The 23,049-nt window shown below is 59.1% G+C and overlaps 1 protein-coding gene across 1 annotated transcript in view; it reads right to left on the bottom strand.

The window, feature by feature from the left end:
* The window catches only part of ADCY1 (adenylate cyclase 1), a 108,306-nt gene that overhangs the window by 48,780 nt on the left and 36,477 nt on the right, over window positions 1-23,049 (bottom strand). Inside the window, exons 4-7 of the mRNA XM_030307623.1 lie at window positions 21,710-21,821; window positions 9,214-9,341; window positions 2,680-2,838; window positions 282-423 (exon numbers count right to left, since the gene is read on the bottom strand). Coding sequence (XP_030163483.1) covers window positions 282-423; window positions 2,680-2,838; window positions 9,214-9,341; window positions 21,710-21,821 — 541 coding nt within the window. The remainder of the gene's footprint in view (window positions 1-281; window positions 424-2,679; window positions 2,839-9,213; window positions 9,342-21,709; window positions 21,822-23,049) is intronic.

The following is a 23,049-nucleotide window of genomic DNA, read 5'->3' as shown; positions in this document are numbered from 1 at the left end:
GGGCACAGCACCCCTCAGCGTACCCCCCACCCCTCACCTGTTTTCCAGGAGAGGTGGTAAAGGACCAGGGAGGTGAGGAGGGAGGCTGCAGGAGGCCCAGCCCCCGAGAGGACCCCGCACTCTGACGGAGGGTCTAGGAGCTCACAGCCCCTGCCCCACACACACCCCATGCCCCCCCACGCACCCCTCCCCTCACACCCCTCCCCCCACCCCAAAGGCCTGGCCCAGGGGGTGGGCACGCCATCCCATCTGTGTCCATGCAGGAGGGTCCTGGCGCCCACCTTCCGCCGATGTGACGGCACGATGAAGAAGGTCTCGATGTTGTGAGCTTTCAGAAAACTGTTCCTCTCGTGTCCGTGACCCGGCTCCACCTCGTAGTCCCCGTTCAGGCACGCTAGGGTCGTCTTCGTGATGTGGACCTTCCTGCAAAACACAACAGAGGCGTCCCTGAGCACAGGCACGTGCAGGAGAAGCGGTCAGGCTCGCCGAGTCACACATGTCACACGCAGGTCACCGGGGAAGGGAGGGGGCGGGAGCCTAGCCACAGGGACGACAAAAACCTTCAGCAGGACGGAAGACAGCAGTGGGGTGAGGGGAGAAGCAGAGTGTCCCCGAGACCTCAGGCCCTGCCCGGTCTCACTGTCCCCACACCAGATGGAGCGTTCACACTCATCCCGGCACATTTTGTGGCGAGAAGGAGAATCCGTAGTCGATGCCTCCCCACACCCGCCCTGGAGCAGACCGTGAGCCTGAAAACCCACAGCAGCCCCAGAACCCCTCAGCCCCAGTGCATCCCAGAGACCTGAGCACTGGGGTCTGCGGAGAAAAGCAAATTCCCCAGTGTGCAAAGTGGTTCTCAAACCACCATGTCTCCTTGATTTCCTGCAGGGACCAGGGCGTTCAAGCAGGATGAGAGTCCTCACTGCTGGGAGGGACTCTGTCACCTGCCAGCCTGGCCCAGAACTGCACAGGGACAGCCAAGCAGCAAGGGTCTCTAGAGAGGCAGGGGAGCGTCCTGCATTCAGGGTCCTCCATCCATAGCAGAGACGGGAGCTGCACACAGTCACTGGGCTGAGGGTCCCCCGGGTCACAGAAATCTCAGCAACTGCTCTCAGTGCAGAGCGCTCCAGGCTCTGGAAAGAGGGGGTCTCGGGTGCAAGCACGTGGTGGGAGTGGAGGCCCCCGCGGGTCCCAGCTGGGATGTGGCCTGGGGACAAACAGGAGGCCTGGCCAGCCCGGGGCCGCAAGGCCAGTGAGACAAGGCCCCACCTTCACCAGCGAGCACTGCCTGCCACTGGCCCCGGGCGCTCACTCACCCCATGTCTGTGGTGAGAGAGCGTCAGCCCCGGAAGCTCCCTCCCAGGACGCGAGCAGGGCTGGGATGCCAGCGCCCACTGTCTCAGTCCTGCGGGATCGGAGGCCCAGCTATGCGTGTGACTGTCCCAGACAGCAGGGGCAAGGGGACATGAGGTCTGGGCCTGGAGGCCCCCCTGATCCTGGAGCCAGGGAAGACACAGGTGACTGTGCTTCCCCTAGGGCCCGCAGGGCTCGGGGAGTTTACTCAGGACCCAGCGCTGTCTGCTCCAGGGCAGCCTGGAGCGAGCACCTCGCGCATCAACTCGGGGAATTGGCCACAGTACCAGGCAGCAGGTATAAAGGGTCGGTTTTAGACCAGGAGATGCACGTGAAGAGTGGGTGTGTTTGGCCTCCTCCGGTTCCACCCCTGCCTGGCCCTGGCCCCTTCAGGGCGACTGCTCAGGGGGTCCAGTTTGGGAAGGGGCCCAGGAACCCAGCCTCAGGGGTCTCAGCGTGAAATGAAAGCCACACAGTGACAAGATCCACCTACCTGTCTGTCCACCCACCCGTCCATCCACCCACCCATCCGAGTCTGGTCACGCTCTCTGAACACCCCGTAGTGGACGGGGTGTTTGCTGAACGGGTAGATGGGGGGGGCGGGGAGGGATAGGTCGATTGGGGGCTGTGATGGTCCACGGGAGAGGTGCTCAGGGACGGCCAGGCTCACAGACAATCATCTCTGAGCACCCTTGGAAAGGCCTCAGCGTCAGGCGGGTCCTGTGTGTCCCCCACAGTCTGTCCAGGAGGGAAGGAGAAAGATGTGTACCCAGGAACCAGGTCTCTGGGGCAGGCAGAGGGCAGGCAGTGAGGGACAGGGGAGGGGCAGAGCCCTGGAGGCACACATAGCCGGGAGCTCGGGAACAGACACAGCACGGCCAGCACGGGTGCGAGGGTGGCTGACGCTCACTCCAGCGTGGGGGCCACGTGAGCCCTGGCGGCACATAGCTGTGCCTGGCGGCCCTTCTCCCGTGGCCGCCGCTGAGCGGGGGGAGGGAGAACCCCATTCTTGCCTTGGCCATGGGCCTCATTGGGCAGGGGAGGCCACCGTAGCGGGGCAGCCACAGGGCAGGGACCACGCGAAGCACACCGTGGTGCCAGGAGGAAGTCCGTGTGAGCATGGAAGGGCTCTGAGGCCACGGCACCTCCCTTCCTCAGTGAGCGCAGGGAACGGAACCGCCAGCAGGTGGCCAGGCATCGGGCCTGCTTTCCGGCCAGGACCGACTTCCCGTGGAGGCCGGGGGATCCCGGAGGCCCAGCACAGACCAGCACCCGCGCCCCCACCCTCACCACCCTCCCACAGCACACCGCCTCGCCCCGACTCACCCAGGTAGCCCAGCTGCCTCCATGACGTTGGCCAGGGTCACATCGTTGGACCACACATCATACTGCCACTTGCGCAGGCCCAGGACCCCGCAGAGGACCCTGCCTGTGTGCAGCCCCACGCGCATGTTCAGGTCCACCTCGGTGGCCTCGGCCACAGACCTGCAACAGACGAGTCACGGGCGTGGGGCTGGGCCCTTGTCCACACACGCACAGGGGAGCCTGGCCAGGTGAGAGCACGGGGTCTCCTGACCTTAGCCTGACTCCCGGGAGGGGCCCCAGGCGGCCAGGGCCCCTCAGCCCCCCAGCCACCGGGCACCCCACACTGTGTCCACATCGCCCCCTGCCCCCTTCCCACCCAGGGCAGCCCCTGAAGGCAAGCAAGCCTGGGACCTCAGATCAGAGCCCCCGATCCGCTCTGTGACCCGCTGACCCAGAGGCCAGGGTGACGACCGGCCAGGAGCATCTGACAGTCTCCGTGGCCCAAGCGCCCTGGGGGACAGCTGGGGTTTGACCCCAAGCTCCAGACCTGGCCTGTGGGGAGGCTGTCGCTCCAAAGTCGTGGCCCGACCCCCAAGCAAACTATACGGGATGGAAAGTGGGCCTCGACACACATGTGGACGTGGAATCATTCGGCAGGTCCCGGGGTGCAGGTCACCCCTGGCTGAAGAACACGGGACAGCGTGCATCCCCACGGTGCCCAGGGGAGATGGCCTATGGTCGGCAGCCACAGCGGGGCGACCCTGCAGGACGCTCTGCGGGAGAAGGGGTTCCCTGCAGCTGTGGGGGGACCCAGGGGGGTGTCCCACCCCATTTCCCAGCCCCTGGACGTGCCGCCACAGTCAGACACAGGAGGCATATGACACACTTTGTCCAGGCAAAGGGGACGTGTGACTGTGCTGACGCCCTCCGGTGCTGTTTTCCTCGTTCCGACTTCCCCAACGGGCAGAAGTTGTGTTACTAAGGAAAACTCTAAACCACGCCGCTGAGGAGGCAAGAGCAGGCTCTCTGGTGGGCTCCCAGGGACAGAAGTGGGCTGCACAGAAGGGACAGGGCAGTGTCCGCAGTGACCCCCAGGCAGGTGTGTCCAACAGGCCTCCCGGGTCAGCGGCCAAGCCCAACCAAGAAGGGCCAGGAGGCCAAGCCAAGGTGCAGGACACGAGGGTCCCATGGCTATGATGCCTATCACAAGGGGGAAGGGAGACCGGCCGCCACCCTAAGGCCAGCTCCACCAGACAACCCGCCCTCTGCCCCCTCCCAGCGGAAGGTACCCTGGCAGCCCAGCCACGTGCAGACCCCCATGAGCTCAACGAAAACTCCGCTTCCTGCTTTGACACTGGAGCCAATTCATGTGCACCGCCTTGTCCCGAACACAAGCTGGCCCAGCCGAGATGCAGCCTCCAGGAAGCCCTCCCAGATCTGCACCCCCAGTCCCTGAGGGCTCATCACTGGCACCAGTACAACAGGGTCCATCAGAGACTGCTCCCAGCCACACCCTGACCTCCCGGCAGGCTGACCCAAATCACCAGAGACACGGGGGTGCCTGGGCTCTTAAAACATCTGAAATAAAAACCCTAAAGGAAGACAAGGGGCTTCAACAATGAAACAAAGGTGTTCTGTCCAGAACATACGGACAGGACACTGACTGTGTCCTGGGGAGGACGAGGTCCGGAGGCTTTGGCTCTCAGAACCTCACACAGGCAAGGCGGCCTCTCCTCATGGGGAGGGGATGGGAGCAGAGCCCATACTGGGAGACACCAGGATTTCTAGGGAAATCCCACCGGCCCAGTAACTATGACCACACTAACCACTGCCCTCTCTGAGCCTCAGTTTCCCTGTGTGCAATCCAAGGAGGGGCTGAACGAGTGCCAACGGGCTCTGACAGCAGCCGAGCTACCCTGGTGCCTCCAGGCTCAAGGCCATGGCCACAGCCTGCTAACTCCTACTCTGGCAGGTTGCAGGTGTGGGTGGAGACACGGGAGAGGGTCCACGAGGACCCAGGATGCTCCACACCACTGCTGGGGGTCCCAACGTGGGGCCTTCAGATGCCCATTCCTCTTGCTGAAGCCACCCCGCCTGAGGACGGTGCCCCCAGGGCCCAGCTTGCCGTGGCCCCGACTTCCATGTGCAGACTGCCCGCCGCTCCCGCCAGGTTCCCGCCAGCTGGGCCACCCTGCCCCCAAGGTGCCTCACGCAATCCTGGACCCTCCTCCCGTTGGGGGCCCACCGCTGCCCACCACGTCCACCGAGGATTCGTCCCCCAGAACCAGAGGTGTTCACGGGCGCGTTCAAAAGTCCGTGTGCCACAGACCGTTCAAAGGGTTACTTAGAAGTCTGACTGTGGATGTGTCTTCAACACCTATTTAGTTTTACACACCTGAAACGTATTTTTCTCTTAATTATAACTTTTTTCAGTCATTTGCCAACCTCTACCTACAGGCGCTGAGACGAAAAAAAAAAGATAAGGTTAAAATTTAGGGTAGTTTTTTTTTTTTTTGAAATTTGCAAAAAGAAAAGAACATAGGGAAAGATGAGTAAGAAAATTTGCAAATGGTGTTTCTGTGCATTTTCAGCATTTGTGCCCTCTGCAGCCAGGAAGGGACAAAGGGCATGGGGACCCTGGCAGCCACATGTAGCGTGCAGCATGCCGCCAGCCTCCAACCAAAGTCTGCAGCCCAGACACCCCACTGGCGGGCTCTGTCTCTCCCCTCTTCCAGAAGGTTCTGCCTCAAACACCTGAGTTCTGTGTCAGCAAACGTTCAGGCACCTGGGCAGGCGCTTCTCAACAGATCGTGCGTCAGGAACTGTCTCCCTGAGACACGCTGGCCAGGAACAGAGACAGCCAGGGGCCTCCAGGACCATCGGAGGCACCTTCCCTCCAGGGCCAGCCCAGCTCCGACCTGGTTACATGGGCGTCCACGCCCCGAGGACCATGCAGCCCCGCCAGCTCCAGCATGGGTCCCAGAAGGCAGAGCACAGGCCACTCGCTTCCCCTGACCCAATACCGCAAACCAAACACGCGGCCTTCCGCAAAGCCACGTCTGCGTTACGTCTAATAGCAACACGGCCCCTGGCCTGCTTCTGGTCCGGCGCACGATGTGCTGAGGCCTGTGACAGACGGGGCTACCCCGCGTGAGTGCACAATCACCCGCTGCTGGAGGCGCACAGAATCCAGACGCTCTGGAGCCGGAGGGGACCATGTAGAGAAGTCCCCGCACCCCGCTCGCTGAGCCGGCCCCCTTTTCTGGGCGGGGGGTGAGTCAATGTCCCAGCGGCTGGGGAGCCAGCAGAGTGCAAGGGCCGGCCTGCGGGGAGAGCCCCCAGCCCCGGGAGCTGTGCCCACCACCCAGGGCGAGGGCCCGGGCCCCCACCTCCACATCGGGACTCATGATGTGGCCTTAACACCCAGCGGGTAAATATTCCCATCCGTTATTCCCACAAGAGCAAACTTCCCACCAAGTGCAACACGTGATCCTTCCCACCTGCTGGACAGGATCCTCGGCCCCTCCAGGCTCAGGGGGGGTCAGCACCCAGCCGGGCACAGGCTGCACGCGTCTGCCCTTGAGGAGATCTCTTCTGTCACTGTTAACTCATTCGGCTCTGCTCCGTCCAGCGGCAGCAAACGCCCAGCCCCTCACAAGCCCATCCTGAGCTCATGTCAGGGGACTTTCGTGTTTGCACAGTGCGTGACCCTAGTGGATGTGCCGCTGGATGACAGGGGGCCTACACCCCCGGGTGGAACTAGCAGCATCTCCCCCCCGATCCTGAGCACCCAGAACCACACACGGGGTCCACATGAGACGCTTCAGCAATCTCATAACTGGCCCAAACCATCCTTCGGCCTCTGGGTCTCCCCCGTCCACTGAGAGGCCCCCCTCAGCCTGGAGCAGACCTCTCCGTGGCCTGACCAGGTACATCTGCAGGCACCATTTTCCTGCTGGTCACCCACAGCCCGGTGCAGCCGCCCAGGGCCACCAGGGACCTTGCAGGGATGGCGCTCCTCTGGAGAGTACAGGTGGAAGACGGTGGCCTCAGGACAGAAGATGTGGCTGAGAACACAGACCTCGCTCCCCGGGCTCCATGGGCGGCACGCACAGCCTGGCCAGAGGCCCAGACGCCCACTCTGGCCACCACCCTGGTCCTCGTTTCTCCTCCAAGAATTCTTGTGTTTCCAAAGCTCCAGTCAAAACTTTCGCTCTGCGATCAGAGTGTCTGGGCAGACCCGCCTTTGGATAAACAAATTCTGTCCTGCATGTGTTCTGTGTGTCACCCAGGGACAGTGTGGCCGGCGAGGGAGGCCGCCAGAGGACCAGGAGTGGCATCCTCGGGAAGCAGTCCCGGCCTGAAGCCCAGCCATGCAGCGGACACACACTGGCCTGCTCTGTGGTACCCAGAAGGGCTCATCTGTGCAGGAGACCACCTCTAAGCTGTGACCCTGGTGGCCTTCATTTCTGTGCAGAGCCAGGGCCTGGGCCCAGCAGGGACTCCCAGTTTGTCAAGACAGAGACCTGTAGGGGTGCCTGGGTGGCGCAGTCGGTTAAGCGTCCGACTTCAGCCAGGTCACGATCTCGCGGTCCATGGGTTCGAGCCCCGCGTCGGGCTCTGGGCTGATGGCTCAGAGCCTGGAGCCTGTTTCCGATTCTGTGTCTCCCTCTCTCTCTGCCCCTCCCCCATTCATGCTCTGTCTCTCTCTGTCCCAAAAATGAATAAAAAACGTTGAAAGACAGAGACCTGGAATGCTCTGGGCATAAGGAGCTGGGGCAGGGGGCAGAGGGCAGCCTTCAAAAGCCAAGCAAGATGCCCCCAGCCCTGTGGGGGACCACGTCAGAGGGCAAGACCAGGAGTCAAGGTGTCAGGGCCTGGCAGGACCCCAGGGACCGGGAGTCCATGAGAGAAGGCAGGAGGCAAGGCCATGGGGACCCTATTTCCCGGAGCAAACAGACCAGGGACAGGTCCACATCTCCACACGGCACAGCGCGAGGCCAAACCCAAGGGCAGATGACACACCCACAGGACTTCCGAGTGCGGGCACCACTCCAGGTGAGGCCCAGAGCCCATGAGAGCACAGCCCGTGTCTTAAGTGCAGGGGCCTGGGTGGCCGTGCTTGGGGGCCCCACCCGGTGAGGAGGCTCAGGGTCTGAAGGGCACCAGGCTGCCACGAGGACCCGGAGGGGGGAGGGTGGGTACCAGCATCATCTACCTGATTCAGGGCACCATCTGCCTGGCCCAACTCCGAGAGCCGTCTGCTGCCCCAGTCAGGCCCACCTGGCTCATAGGCTCCTACGTGCACCACGCGACCCCCACCTGCATTTGTGCCTGTGACCCTAATGCAGCCCCACTTTACCCCAGGGGATCACACAGGAGATGGAGGCGCTAGAGGGCACATTCCGTACTCTGTGACGCAGCACACGATGCGATGTGATGTGACAGGTGATCGGTGTCACTCATGTGTGATGTGCTGACACGTGACAGGACGTGTGGCATGTGGTGTGACAGAGGACATACAGTGTGAACAACATGGGGTACCCGTGATGGGGCGCGCTCTGCTCTGTGATGGGACAGGTGACCTGATACGACGCCCTGCTAGAGAACAGACGTCATCGAGCCTCCAAGTCCCGTGCACAGCCAATCTCTGTTTCCTCCCAGACTCGCCTGCCCTGCCCTCGGCCTCCTCGAGAGCACGTGCTCTTGTGTTTGGACGCACGCGGACTCACCGGGGCCCCGGCCACCCCGACCCTAGCACTGGGCCCACAGCGGCCACCAAGGCACCGGGACCACGCCGCCCTGCCCCCTCCAGGGCCCCCTCGCTCACTCTCGACAAGAAACGGGCGCCAGGCTGGGCGCTGGTGAGGGCCGGTCTGCAGGTGCCGGGTCTGCAAGGTCCGCCCCCCTCCAGGGCCCCCTTGCTTGCATTTCTCTGTCCCTCAGTCATTTGTGTCCCGCAGACGACAACTCAGCTGCCACTTCCGGGCTCCGACTGTGACGCACACACCAGTCGCTGGGCCGCGCCCACGTCTCGCGCTGCCGAGATGCCGGAAGGCGGGCCCTCCACCTTCCAGCCCCACACCCCCCTGACCCACACGCACTCTGCATCCGCTCAGAACGAGACGAGGCTGGACAAGAAGGGGGCACGGCAGGGCACAGTGCTCCCAGGATGCGCACCTGCTCCGGCTGGGCCTCCCCCCGCAGAGAGCACATGGATAGCCATGCCCAGGAAGGCAAGAACACGCAGTTCCTTCGAGTGGAACTCGGCTGGATGTGAGCCACGGCTCCCCATCGCAGTCCCCCACCGGAGTGTGTGGTCTGACTGAACAATGAGTGACCTCTTCGTGCACAATTACTGCACACCTGACAATACCCAGGGTGGTCACGGACAAAGAATCGCTGTCCCGGCAAATTGCAGAGGAGGGGGCCACGGAGGCACAGCTCGGGAGGGAGCCCTCCCGCACGCCTCCCCGTGCAGCGTGGCTCTCCACAGCCCTGGTACCTGGCCCCCGGGACCCACCAGCCAGGTCGGCACAGGGCGTGGGCACTCACGTGATGGTGTCGATCATGTCCAGGCCCATCTCCACGCAGCAGTGGGCGTGGTCGGTCTTGGGCTGGGTGAGGCCGGACACACAGTAGTAACAGTCCCCTAGGATCTTGATGCGGCGACAGTGATTCTCCTTGGGGGCAAGAGGGCAAACCGCACGTTAGTGACACAGCCGGGGCTAGGGACCCACACCTTCCCCAGCACGGGTGCCGGTGACCACGGAGTGCGCCCCAAGACCCCACACCCCCAACCCAGGGAACCCCCTCCCCAGGCCAGGGCAGCCTCAGGAGGGTAGGCAGCCCCCACGGCTGTGACCGGGGTCACCCTGGGGCACCCACGCTCCCCCAGGCCTATTCCCCTGCAGGCATCCCCCTGTCCATCCCTCAGCTCACCTGGAAAACCCCGCAGATAATTCAAGGTAGGGAAGCCCCAAGCCCGGAGCCAGCTCTTTCCCGGGGAGCAGGGGGTGTCTCCCAGGTGGGCCAGCATGACGCCCCTTCTGACCGCCACCTCGGATGGCCACACATCCACACCGTCTGTGGCCATGACCCCACCACACACACACACACACACACACACACACACACACCAGTCCCAGGAAGGGCAGGTGCACCACCTCAGGGTCCCTGTGTTTGGGGTCCACTGGCCGTGGGATCGGCTATCACCAAAGAATCATCTTCCAGGGCCGGAGCCCCAAGCAAACCACCAGGGTCTGCACCTGACCTCGCTGCCCACAGGGACACCCAGAAGGCAGCCAATACCACGGAACATCCACGCTCACACTTATGCAATGGGAAGAGTGCCAGCCCCCGCCTCGCCCGCACGCTGCCCGGGGACTCACTAGCACCAGTCATCTCAGCTGTGACTATGGCTGGGAAGGTAGTTTTACTATCAAACACTTCGGGAAAGCCCTCCTGGACACCCTTATGTGCAGAGGGCTGCACAAAACACTTTCCCGCAAGTGGGTCACGTCCACAGACATTCACCACATGACGCAACCGAGAAATTCTTCAAACTGCATTAATGCTTCCAAACGTAATAGCAAATCCAGTGCGTGGGTTTTTTTTAGTTTTTTTTTAATGTTTATTTACTTATTTTGAGAGAGAGAGAGACAGAGCATGAGTGTGGGGGGGGGGTGGGCAGAGAGAGAGAGGGAGAGAGAGAATCCAAAACAGGCTCTGCACCGCCCGCGGGACTCACACTCACAAACCAAGAGATCATGACCTGAGCCGAAATGAAGAGTCACACACTTAACGGACTGAGCCACCCAGGCGCCCCACAAATCCGCCTTGTGTTAACGTAAGTAGCAAACATTATGAAAATTTACAACATTTTCCGGAACAGAAACGAGCAGTGAGAAGTATAGTGTTGTTTTCGCTTTGCATCTGTCACGTGCGCCCGGGCCTGTGGGCGTCTGAGGGCCCCGCCTCGCCAGCGCGGCCTGGGGGGAGCACCTCACAGACCCCCCATGTCCTGTGACAGCCTAGAGCTCCGCCCCCACCCTGAGAACCATCCTACGGCTTCTATTTCATCCTGCTCTGGGACGTCTCCCCAAAGTGCTCACTCCCGCGGGACCACCCCCCAACCTCCACATTAACGTGAGAATCCCCGCCTCCCGCTGCCCACACGCCCACACAGACGCACACTCGTGCACGACACTCTCTCCTGAGAGGCGGCCCAGCCACTTCCCCACATCAGAGGACGGGCGCCCACCCAGCCCTGGGCCTCCCTCGGCACGCAGATGCCCCAGACTCCAGCCGTGGGCCACGAGCTGGCTGCTGGGAGGTCAGCCCCCGAGGGACCACGGGCAGCCGCTTAACGTTTGGACACAGGCCTCCCCGTCTGCGGAAAGGGGTTCTCCCCGTGTCTCAGGGGATGGCCACGCTGGGGGTGACCTATCCCAGGATGGTGTCTGGGAGCCTAGAGCCGGACAGCTGGGTGCCGATGTCCACCCTGCAGAGCCAAGGGCCAGGCCCCCGAGAGTCAGCCCACCATGCTCATGCAAGCCTCCAGGCCAGCAGGCAGCACTGAGCTCTCTCCTGGCACTTCCAGAGTGTCCACCCCACTGTCCCCATCGTCACTGTCCTGTGGGAGGGCACCCACTGTGCCCAATAGTCAGACCCGGCCAGGACACTCCATGCAGGCCAGGGAGAGGGAGTCCTTCTCCCAACCTCCCCTGTCCCCACATCCAGGCTGCTGTCCTCAGGCCCAGGGATGACACCAGGGGCACCTGCCAGGCCTCACCCCCTCCTCCTATGGAAGGCTCCCACCGTCAGGACGTCCTCTCAGCTCCAAGATGCCCACAGAGGGCACGGGCCTACCGCACATGGCACTATTCTTGCAGACGATATCAAGAGAGTCACCAATCCCCGGTTCTGGGCACCTCAAGGATGACGTGTGCCCATCAGCACCTCCGTGGGGTGTCCCTGTGCCCTTGGCTCAGCTGCAAGGTGCTCCCAGCCACCTCCTGCCCTTCTCCGAGTGTCCCGACAGGCCCGTCTCTGGATGAGCAGGTGTGTGAGCCAAGTGCAGGGGGACAGGTGCCCACAGGGAACCTCGAGTATGACCATTATGGCCCCACATGGCTGGTCTCCAAGTGGGGGCCTGCAGCAAAGCCACTGAGCAGGTGGCGTCCAGGGGCCGCAGCCTTGTAATTACAGCCTGTCAGCAGCAGATGTGTCCTTCCTTGGAGACTGTCCTCCAACTCGAAGCCTCAGTGCCCACCCGCCGGCCCACCGCGGGGCCAGGGCAGGGACACAGCCGGGAACAGACTGGGGGAGTGAGAAACTGACACTTGGTCTTGTTATTCCAATCTCAAACGTCCTGGCTTTTGTCAGCCAGCTTGAGAGACAGAAAGGTATCTTTTGCTGACTTTGGTGTGTTTTGATTTAAAATCTTCCTGGTGGTTATTGGAAGCTGGCACCTGGAGCCAGAGCCCAAGCCTTAAAGAAGGAGGCAGAACACCAGGAGAAATGGAGGGGGGAAGCTGGAGAGCCCCGAGACCCTTAACCTACAGCTTCCAGGCCAAGGAGGGACAGGAATGGCCGGTGACACCAGAGGGGCTGCGGGGGGATCCAGGTAGGAAGGTCTCATGCTTAGCTTGCCAGGGGTGGTCTGCAACATCGAGGACAGGCTCTGACCCGCCAGCCCTGCCTAGCAGGCAGCTGTGGGGGCCTCGGGGGGCAGGGACCCAAAATCTAAGGGGTGGCTGTTGCTGAGAAGCAGCAGAAATAACCACTTGCTTCAACCTCCATGCACCCTAAACCATCCCTACGGTTCCCTTTGGCCCTTCTGTGCCAGCCGCTGGGTCAGAGGAGGGTCCTACTCTCCCAGAGCCTGCGCCCGCCAGGAGGGACCACACGGGAGTGGTAGTGTTGAGGCCATCAATGCACAGACACATGTCCTGCAGCGAGGCGGCCGCGCCAGCCCAGCGCTCTCCTCTGCAGCCCCAGATGCGCCCGAGGAGGCACCGTGCCCACTGAGGGCAGCGCCCAGCAGCAGACGGTCACTGGTGCGCACTCGCTCCCGGGAGCCGGTGCCGAGAGGAGCGTCCGAGGGCACGCAGCGAGACACCTGACCTCGCAGGCGGGTGGCCCTCCCTGCACATCTCATCCTGGGGTCTGCACTGAGAGACCAAGCCACACAAATGCTGTACATACGTAAAGAAAGAAACCTGAAAACAGTGATGCCTGAAAACCAAAACCAGAATGAAATAAAGCTCAGTGTGAGCACATCGGGAGCATGACCGCACACACAGCTGTTCCAAGAGGCGGGAGCCTGTGTCTAACGGGACGTCATCCAAAAACAAAACAAACGGAGACATCTCAGACCACATGCAGCGGTCCTGTGGGTGCTCCCCGGGGCAATGATGCTCTGAACCGACTACACAGATGCACGGGAGAGCGAATGGTGTTGACGGTCCGTGGGATTTCCAGCTTTGGGGAAACAGACACAGGTCAAAATGAAAGGAGCAAAGTCATCCAGCAAGTGAGTTGGAAACATCAGTACGAACTCAGAATTTGTTCTTACTCTTCTGGAAAGTGAGAAGCTAACGATCTCCTGTGAGATCCCAGAGTAGGACCTGGAAAACCACTTCCTGCCGGAAGGAAGCGGAGCTCCCGGAACCACAGATGGCTCGCTGTGCCTCAGGCTGGGCTGGGGGGCGGATCCTGTCCAGAGTGACAATGGCAGGGCAGTGCCCACTGACGGGATGCGTGCATCAGAAGTAAGAACACACAGACTGGGTCAGGCACACCCAGTTTCTACACGACTGTGGCTTCCCAGTAACAGAATGGAGAAGCAGGAGAGAAGAACCCCCCGCCCGACCTTGGCGGGCTCTAGGGCACTGATTCCTCGAAAATTGATCGGTGCCGAGACTCAACCGTTTACTGTTTTTTTTTTTTTTTTTTCAACGTTTATTTATTTTTGGGACAGAGAGAGACAGAGCACGAACGGGGGAGGGGCAGAGAGAGAGGGAGACACAGAATCAGAAACAGGCTCCAGGCTCCGAGCCATCAGCCCAGAGCCCGACGCGGGGCTCGAACTCACGGACCGTGAGATCGTGACCTGGCTGAAGTCGGACGCTTAACCGACTGCGCCACCCAGGCGCCCCCGTTTACTGTTTTTGAGGATAACCAATTAGCTGACGTGTGAATGTTCTTGTTTTTTAAAGAATCATGAGTGAATCAGCGCAGGAAAAAGGACAGAATTAAAAAACCATGTGGCCCAAATCCCACTGAATTGCCAGCCAGGACAGCTGTCATGGCACCCCTGGTGTGACGTCATGGGGAGCAAGTGGCAGGTGGGTCGCACAGGCACCACAGGAATACCTGGGGCAGGAACTACCCGACCCCGGCCCGGGAGGCCCACAGGCTCCGGGGAGGTGACAGATGGGGGGAGCACCTGGCATCCATGTCCTGCGGGAGCCACCCCAAACAGTTTGTTAGTGCTGACATCCGAGGGCCACAGGCACATTCCCCGTTTTCTAGTTCCTGTGTCCTGCGATGGACGTGTAGAGGCCTTGCCGAGGAACTCCTGCTTGTTCTACTCCGCCAACCCCAAGGGTCAGGAGCCCACACCCCCACGTCCACCACATGCCCTCACACTCTGGCCATGACCCCACTGTGTCACCCAGGCCAGGCACCAGACAGCGGGGGACATCCCAGAGCCCAGGGTCCACATCTCCCAGACTGTCTGGCCCTGCCGTGCCCCTCCTCTCAGGGACTATGGGGATGCTGTGACAAACGGCATCAGGCCCTGTGCCATGGGTTAGCCCAGACACATGTCCCCCTCACCCATATCCTGCCTGGCCTTCCAAGGGCAATACACACGAGTCGACAAGTAGGTGACACGGCCCAGCAGGAGTCAGAGCCACTGCACCTGCAGTCTCCTGGGCGGGTGACCAAGGTGTCCTGGTGGCCAAGTCGGGCTCACGGGAAGGACTGCCAGCCAAGGCTGTGAGCACGAGGTGAGGGACGTCCAGGACCAGACAGAGGGTACAGACGTCAGCTGCCGTCCAGAGGGGGTTGTGGGTGCCAGAGTGGGGCCTGCTGTATCGTCTCTGCCTTTGTGCGCATGTGAAATTCCCATAAAACAAGTTCTACAGGCCCTTGAGGGCAGGGCTGGGTCTGACTTGTACAGGCTGCACCCCATCACCTAGAGGGGTTCAGTACACAGCAGGCCAGCAGCACACATGGTAGGTCGGCTCTGCACACAGTAGGCCGGCTCCGCACACAGTAGGCACTCCACAGTGAGCACTATCTCCTCGGTGCCACTGGGGGAATGTTCCTTCACACCACAGGCGGGGCTGCCGTCCAGGCCACCCTGCCTCCCCCTGCACCAGCCCCGCGTGCCCAGGAGCTATGCGCTCAGCTGCAGGTTGCCGGGCTCTGCACACCTTCCCAGGAGGAGCCACCACAGGTGCTGAGTGGACGTCCCCTCCCAGAAGGAACCAGCGTGAAGCCGCAGCCGTGGGCCACATCTCTGTACACAGAAGCAAACGCAATGGAAACCACCGGTCGAGTGATTCTGGGGAGAAGGACCCCAGCTGCTGACACCCGCCAGCCAGGCGGTGATGGTCACAGCCCAGGGAGAGCCTGGAACCTTCTCCCAAAAAGGACACATGCAGGCACATGGGAGCGGATTTCTACAGACGGCCAGAAACAACAGTCTCTTCAGAATTCCAAACACCTACTGGTTTTCCAGAAAGCAATATTTCCTGCTAATTAAGGAATAATTAAAGAAACCCAGGCTCGTTATTAACAATGCAGGAAGGTCAAAAAAAGTAAAACGTGTGACTCCGCAAAAACCACAGTCATTCTGGACCTCCCCTCCGCCCAGCGCTCCCTACAGCGTGTCCCCCCCCTCCCCCAGTGCTCCCCCACGGCATGTACCTGCATGTGCACACACGTTCTGGAAGGGGGGTTCTGCTCCACGCTCGTCCAAACGCAGAGCCTCGCCCTTGGGTCGGTCTTTCGAGTGGAGCACGGACAATACATGTGCTGCCTCCTTCCTCAGGATGGCGGCTCCGAGTCCTGGCCACACGCACTAGGCTCCCGCCTCCCTCCTGGGCTGGAGGGTCCAGACGGACCCCTCGACACCACCCCCGCCCACGTGCAAGCCCGGCTGCTGAGAGCACAGCGAGCAGGCGAACACGCCCCAGTCCCACGGCGGGCAGCTTGGAGCGGCGCCCGGGACGAGGGAGTCCGAGCAGCAGGGAATTGCGGGCCATCGGTCTCCTCACGTTTCACAGGCCACAAAACCCAGGCTCTGGCCCCTGGATGGAGCCCAAGGGAAGCCTGAGGAGGAGGACGGACGGGGGCAGGAAGGACGGACCTGAGCACACACGCCAGCGAGCTCTGGCTCTTGACGGCTTCGTCCAGAACCCGCAGAGTGACACAGAGGGCAGAACGGTAATGCGCCAACATGCGCATGACAGTCTCTGAGCAAGTGCGGGTGGAGCCAGACAGACAGACGGTGCTGAGAGCCTTTCTGGTGTGCTGCTGCCTATGGCCGGGGTCGCACCCTCGGCGCCGTCCTGTCTTCCCTCACAATCCCCAGCACGAGGCCCCGTGCACCCCTGCCCTGGCCCCAAGCATCCCCACCCTAGCCCCACACATCTCTGTCCACTCTGCACGCCCTGCCCACTCCAAACACCCCCATCCTGGCCCCATGTACCCCCGCCCCAGCTCTGAACACCCCTGTCCGCTCCACGCACCCCCATCCTAGCCCCACAGACCCCCGCCCCGGCCTCGGGCACCCCCATCCCGCTCCCAGGTGTCCAGTCCTGTGGGTCACTCCCACAGCATGCACATCAGGGACGATGCAGACTGGCCCAGCCCAGGGCCGGGGTCCCCGGTGAGAGCCCACCTGCAGACACAGCGCACCTGCAGGAAGGCCCAAGTCCGGAAAGGAAAGGCCTCTTAGGCCATCCAACCTCGCTAACCGCCTGCTGGCTCGTGTGCAAATCAGCCGCCTTGCCCCGGTGTACCACCTACATTGTCCTAAATCCCAGCGTGTCCCCTGTCACGGGCCAGGCACAGGCACCTCGGGGTTAGAACTTACAACAGTATAACAAGGTCTGGCTGGAAACATCCCCAGACAGGGCCTCAGGGCCATGACCCAGACTCAGGACCGTTGTCCTTGCCTGTGCGGGGAGCAGACTGGGACTCGGGCCTCCGCAGCGGGCACAGCGAGACCCCAGGCCACCCTGGAGCTCAGGAAGGAGGGACATCGGCTTCGGCTGGCTGTTCGCTTTCTGTGGCTGTCAGCCGTGGACAAGGGGTAAAGGCCAGCCACTACGGAGACCAAGGCAAATATGTGCTCACTGTGAGTCTAACTGCCCAGCAGGGACCTTCGTGAGGACAGACGTGCTGGGTGGCAGCGTGTGAGTTTCCCAGCACACCGGCAGGGGTCACTGCCTCCTGCACACCAGGCTCTGACACACATGCCACGTGATCTCAAGAGGGGCTCACGCACATTGGTGTGAAAATACATTAAACAAATACTTGGCACCATCAATGCCCAAAACAACAGACTGACAATTCTCAGCTGCCAGGCATGACTTTGATGGGGCGGAGGGTCCACACTGAACTTCCAGAGAGAGAAACATAACCCCTGAAACCCACGCCGTGCCGGACGGACAGATGGGTGGTCCCACCTCACAGGAGACAAGGCCGGTGACCGTACAAGTTCAGCATCAGAAACCATCCAGAATGACGGAAAAGGAAAAAGAGCTCCAAATTAAAAAGGATCATCAGTGGGCTGTGGGACGTCAAGATCCAGATGTGGGCAAACCAGGGTCCCCGAAGGAAGGGGGAGAAGCATAAAGAGTGTCTGACGGCTTTCTCCCCGAAACGACGAAACTGTAAACCTACCGATGCAGGAGGCTCGATAAACCACAAGCCCAACAGCCATGAAGAAAACCACACGGAGTCACGTCAAGATCGAACTGCTTCCAACCAGCGGCCAAGAGAATGTCTTACGAGCAGAGAAAAAAGACGTCTTTCACGTGTTCGGACAGAGGAGCCGGGTGCAGTGGGCAGGTTCCCACTGAAAACACACAACCGAGCAAGCACCTGCTGGCCCACCGTTCTGCAGACAGTGAAAAGAAATTCTAAAAAGTCAAGGCCAGATGAAGACTTATCTCAGAAATAAGAGACAGAGAGGACGGGTTGCTGGCCCACCATGCGGGAAGCACGGGAGGAAGTCCTGTGGTAGGAGGAAAGCATGGCCACGTGGGCATACCCACATGGCCCAGAGCCACAGAAACAGAACCACGTAAAGAGATACACACCCCTGCTTGTGACCCATTTCTGCAAAAGAGAACGGTCTGTGGGAACAAACAGGGTAACAATGCAGGGCTGAGCTACAGGAATCAGCCACAGACCCCAACGCAGGCCCAGCGACATGGTGAACCGTTATGATCCAAGAGCCCACAAAGACACTCAGGCAGGGTCACATAAGACACTCAGCAAACCCACAAAAGTGCAGAAAAGGGGAAACTAACAAAAAACAGATGGAATGAACCAAAACTGGGACAGACTCAACCTGCCACACCGACAGCACAGCCAGCGACCGCCGACCATCAGATTCGATGTAACTTAAGATGCAAACAGGCTGGAAAAAAAAAGGGAGGGAAAAAGCCATGCCTCCTGATGATAATCGAAGGAAAGCTGGAACAGTTACGTTAACATAGGACAAGCTCAGATTTCCAGGTAAACAGGTCATGTCTTTATTTTTTTTAACGTTTGTGTTATTTCTGAGAAAAAAAAACAGAGCATGAGCAGAGAAGGGGCAGAGACAGAGGGAGACACAGAGTCTGAAGCAGGCTCCAGGCTCCAAGCTGTCAGCACAGAACCCGATGTGGGGCTCAAAATCACGAACTCGATCGAGATCATGACCTGAGCAGAAGTTGCTTAACCAACTGAGCCACTCAGGCGCCCCTAAAGAGGTCATTTCTTAACGAAAAAAGAGTTAATTCCTCAAGAGGACCCAAGATCCCTAAATGTTTACAAATCGAATAGCAGAGCTCGAGAGCATAGGATGCAGAATGGGCAGGACTGAAGGGAAGCAGACGAATCCATAACTACGTCAGGGAGCCCGATGCCCCCGCTCGGTGATGGAGGAAATAAGCAGCCAGGACGTGAGCAGAGACGCAGAGTAAGGCGGTGAGGTGACCACCTGCCAGCCCCGGCCACGCGCACACAACTCTCCAGAACACAAGATCGTGCAGGAGCGGGTGCACCTCGCTGCTCAGTCACTGGAGGAGACCACGTCCTGAACCACACGTGTAAGACGACTCCAATTCCCTGAAAAGTACTGTTCTCTGACCACTGGAGAATTAATTTGGAAGTCAAGAATAGAAAGGCCTTTGGAAAATCCCGCAAAAAAACATACCTCTAAGTAAGCCACGGGTCTAACGAAGATTAAAAGGAAAACCAGAAAAGTATTTTGAGCTGAGTGAAAACAAGAACACGACGTTTCAGTAACTCGGGGAAGCCGCCTCGGCAGCACACCCGGGCAGTTCGCGGCACCAAATGTTCACGCTGGAAGGGGAGAAAGATCCCGATCGGTGGTCTCAGCTTCCACCCCACGAGGCTACAAAAACAAGAGCAGAAGAGAACCAAGGGAAGCAGAAGAAACACAGTAAGAAACATCAGAGAGGAAACCCGTAACAGAAAAACAGAGAGATCATTGAAACCAAAAGCCAGTTCGTCAAGAAAACCACTACCGCTGATAAACCCACAGCCAGAATGATGAGGGGAAAAGGGAAGACACCAATCACGACAGTCAGAAAAGGAAGAGATGTGTCATTACCGATTCTACAAACATCAAAAGGACGAGGAAGTTCTGTGAGCACCTTTATTCCACTCATCTAAATAACTGAGCTCGAGTGGACACATTCCTTAAAAGACTAAGACACAGGGCGCCTGGGTGGCTCAGTCGGTTGGGCGTCCGACTTCAGGTCAGGTCACGATCTCACCGTCCGTGAGTTCGAGCCCCACATCGGGCTCTGGGCTGATGGCTCAGAGCCTGGAGCCTGCTTCCGATTCTGTGTCTCCCTCTCTCTCTGCCCCTCTCCCATTCATGCTCTGTCTCTCTCGGTCTCAAAAATAAATTAAAAAAAACGTTAAAAAAAATTAAAAAAAAAAAAGACTAAGACACAGAAAGCAACCTGACCAGCGTTACTTTGTAAAAATCGCATTTTTAAATGAAAACTTGCCCAAGGACAACTCCACGCCCAAATGGGTTCACTAGCAAATTCTGTCACACACTTGAGAAAAAATAACAATAGCAATTCTACAGAAGCTCTTCCAAAAAGTCGAACAGGAGGGGACGTGACCAAACGCCCCCAGGACACCAGCGAGACGAGATCCCACATGAAGACAATGGAAGACAAGAAAGCCACCAAACAGTGTCCTTCAGAAACCTAATGGGAAGACATCTAAACAAGATTTTAGCACACGTGTGCACACTCACACACGCACGCCTTCACACACACGTTAACGCGTGTGTGCACACATGTACGTGTGAGCTACATACACGTGCATGCACACAGGCCTGCACGCAACACACTCACGTATACGTACACGCTCACATGCATGTACACACCCCACCACGTGTCGCACAGCCCACCAGCCACACAGCTCTGACGTGTACAGTACACACTGTCTACAGGGTATACCCTTCCCGTGAAAGAAGTATTTAGCCAGCGTCCCAAACACAGGTGCATGTCCCGGTGAAAGAGCCACGTAGCAAATAAAGAGGCCCGTCTCTCACACACCAGCAAGACGGACAACCTAGAAGAAATGGATAAACCCCTGGAAACACACAACCTACCAAGCCTCAATCACGAAGAAACAGAAAATCTGAACAGACTTCTTTCCAGGAAGGAGGCTGAACCTGTGACCAAGAACCCCGCAACACACAAAAGCCCAGAACCGACGGCGTCACTGGTGAACTCTACCAAACATTACAGAACACCAATCCTTCCCAAATTCTTCCCCAAAACAGAAGAGAAAAGAAAGCTTCCAAATTCACTCTACAGAACCAGCATTACCCTAAAACCGAAAACAGAGTTTTCGAAACAAGAAAGCTGGCCAGTATCCCCGGTGAACGGAACACAAAAGTCCCCAAAAAGTACAGCAAACCTCTTCCCACAGTATGTTAAGAGAGCGGATCATTCAGTACGACGAAGTGGGATTTATTCCCAGGGAGACAAGGCAGGCGGATTGATATTCGCAGATCAATCAGCGTGACACATCACATGAGCAAGAAAAAAGACCAAAGCCACAGGATCGTCTCAGCAGAAAAAGCATCTGACAAAATTCACTGTCCCTTTCAGGATAAACTCTCTCAGCACAGGGGGTACAGAGGGAAGGCCACGTGGGACCCGCCTACAGCACGCCTCGTCCCCGCAGGGAAGCCAGGAGAGTTTTCCCTCCAGGATCAGGAACCAGACAAGGAGACCCAGTCCTGCCGTGTCCCCTCAACAGGCTGTGAAATCCCAGACGGGACAGTCGGGCACAAAAAGGGAACCCAAGGCATCCAACTCAGAAAAGAAGTAAAACTCTCTCTCTCTGCAAATGACTTAATATCTACCCTAAAGACGCCACCAGGAACCTGCCAGAGCCAACAGATGACTTCAGTAGAGTTTCCGGAGGCAAATTTAACACACAAACCTGCTGTTGCACTAACAACGAACTCCTGGAGACATTGAGAAAACAATTGCACATACAACTGCATCAAAAACAATAAAATGCTGAGAAGTAAATTTAATGAACAAAAACAAGAAAGCAAGTCTTATGATCCGAGGAGACGTTTGGAATGTGTGACACCCCCAGAACAGGCCCGGGCCCCCCCCCACCGGGTGCGCCCTAGGTTGGGGTGCCCATGCAAAGGGACAGTGATGTCACAGCTGGGGCGTAGGCCCTGCCTGGGCCAGGGTGACACTTACCGCGGCCAGTTCGTCAAACGGTGGGGGGCGGGGAGTGCGCTTACCGTGGCCAGTTCATCAAACTTGCCGAACAGCTCGTTGAGGAGCTTGACCAGCTCCTGTGCCGTGCACTGCGACGCCAGGCCCGTGAAGCCCACAATGTCCGCAAAGAGGATGCTGCAAGGAGAAGGCCCAGGCTGCCTCCTCCGTGGCCATGCGGGGCCCAGCCTCCCCAGCAGACGGCGACCCCTCCATGCACCCCAGAACCCACCTCCCTGCTTAGCCTCAGGGTGGGCTGGAGGGGAGGGTCCCATGTTCCCGCTTGATGGGCAGCAGCATGGGGGCTGGGGAGGGCGGGGGACGCCCTCACAGCCATACGGGGCCTGAACGCCAGGCCACCAGCTCCTGCTCACCCCCCAGTTCCACGGCCACCATGCCTGCGCCCAGCCCAGGGTGGCCCGTGACAGACCGTGGCCAGCAGCTGGTGAGCAGAGGAACATTCTGGTAAGAAGTGTGGCCCTCCTGCCAGCTGACATGGCGACAGGACATCAGCGTTGTTGGACCACCTGGATCCCTGCGCCTCACGGAGGGGCCCCCTGGGTCTGCATCAGGGCAAGGACTCATCTTGCCGGGTCAGAGCCTCAGCGTGTGGGCGTCCGTTTACTGCAGAACTGGGTCCCATCCGTGCCCACCCGCCCGCACAGCCTCCTTCCTGGACACTGGACCATCATGAAGTGACCGGCAGCACAGATAGGCCATCGCTGTGAGTTTTGCTGGACACAGTTCTCATCCATTCGTTTGGCCCTTGAACGTGCCACCCTGGCCTCCCCGCCTCCAACGATCCTGGTGAGAAATCACTCGTCGATCTTCCCCCCACTCTTTGCCCCTCATCTCTGGCTCATACGATTTGCCTACAACGTGTCCAGGGACAGCTCTCTCTGCGTGTGTCCTACCTGAGCTTCGAGACATTGTGAGCCATATGTTTTTCAAATATTCTTTCTGCTTCTTTCTCTCTTTCCTCTCCTCTGGGACTCATTGCATGTGTGTTGCTGTGCTGTCCAGGGTACCTCGGGTCTCTGAGCCTCCGTTCCTTCCCCTTCACCCTTTTGTCATTCCGTTCATCGGGCAAGATATTTTCAATTGTCTTTCGTCAAATTCACCAATTCTTTCTTCAGCCTGCTCAAATCTGCTCAACATTGAGCCTCCCTAGTGAACTTCATGTTTTATTTTTCAAATGTGGAATTTCTGATGTTTTTTCCATAATGTCTACCTTTGTATTGGTATTCTCCACTTGATGAGAAGTTATTCTCACGCTCACTCTTATTCAGACACAGTTTGTTCTTTGCACATATTTAAGATAGGTGGTTAAAGTTTCATCTGGGCTCCCTCAGGACGGCTTCTCTGG

Source organism: Lynx canadensis, chromosome A2 (genome assembly GCF_007474595.2).
Source record: "Lynx canadensis isolate LIC74 chromosome A2, mLynCan4.pri.v2, whole genome shotgun sequence".
NCBI classification, from domain to species: Eukaryota; Metazoa; Chordata; class Mammalia; order Carnivora; family Felidae; genus Lynx; species Lynx canadensis.
The sequence above is the reverse complement of the archived record's forward strand: the minus strand, read 5'-3'. Positions and strand labels throughout refer to the sequence as shown.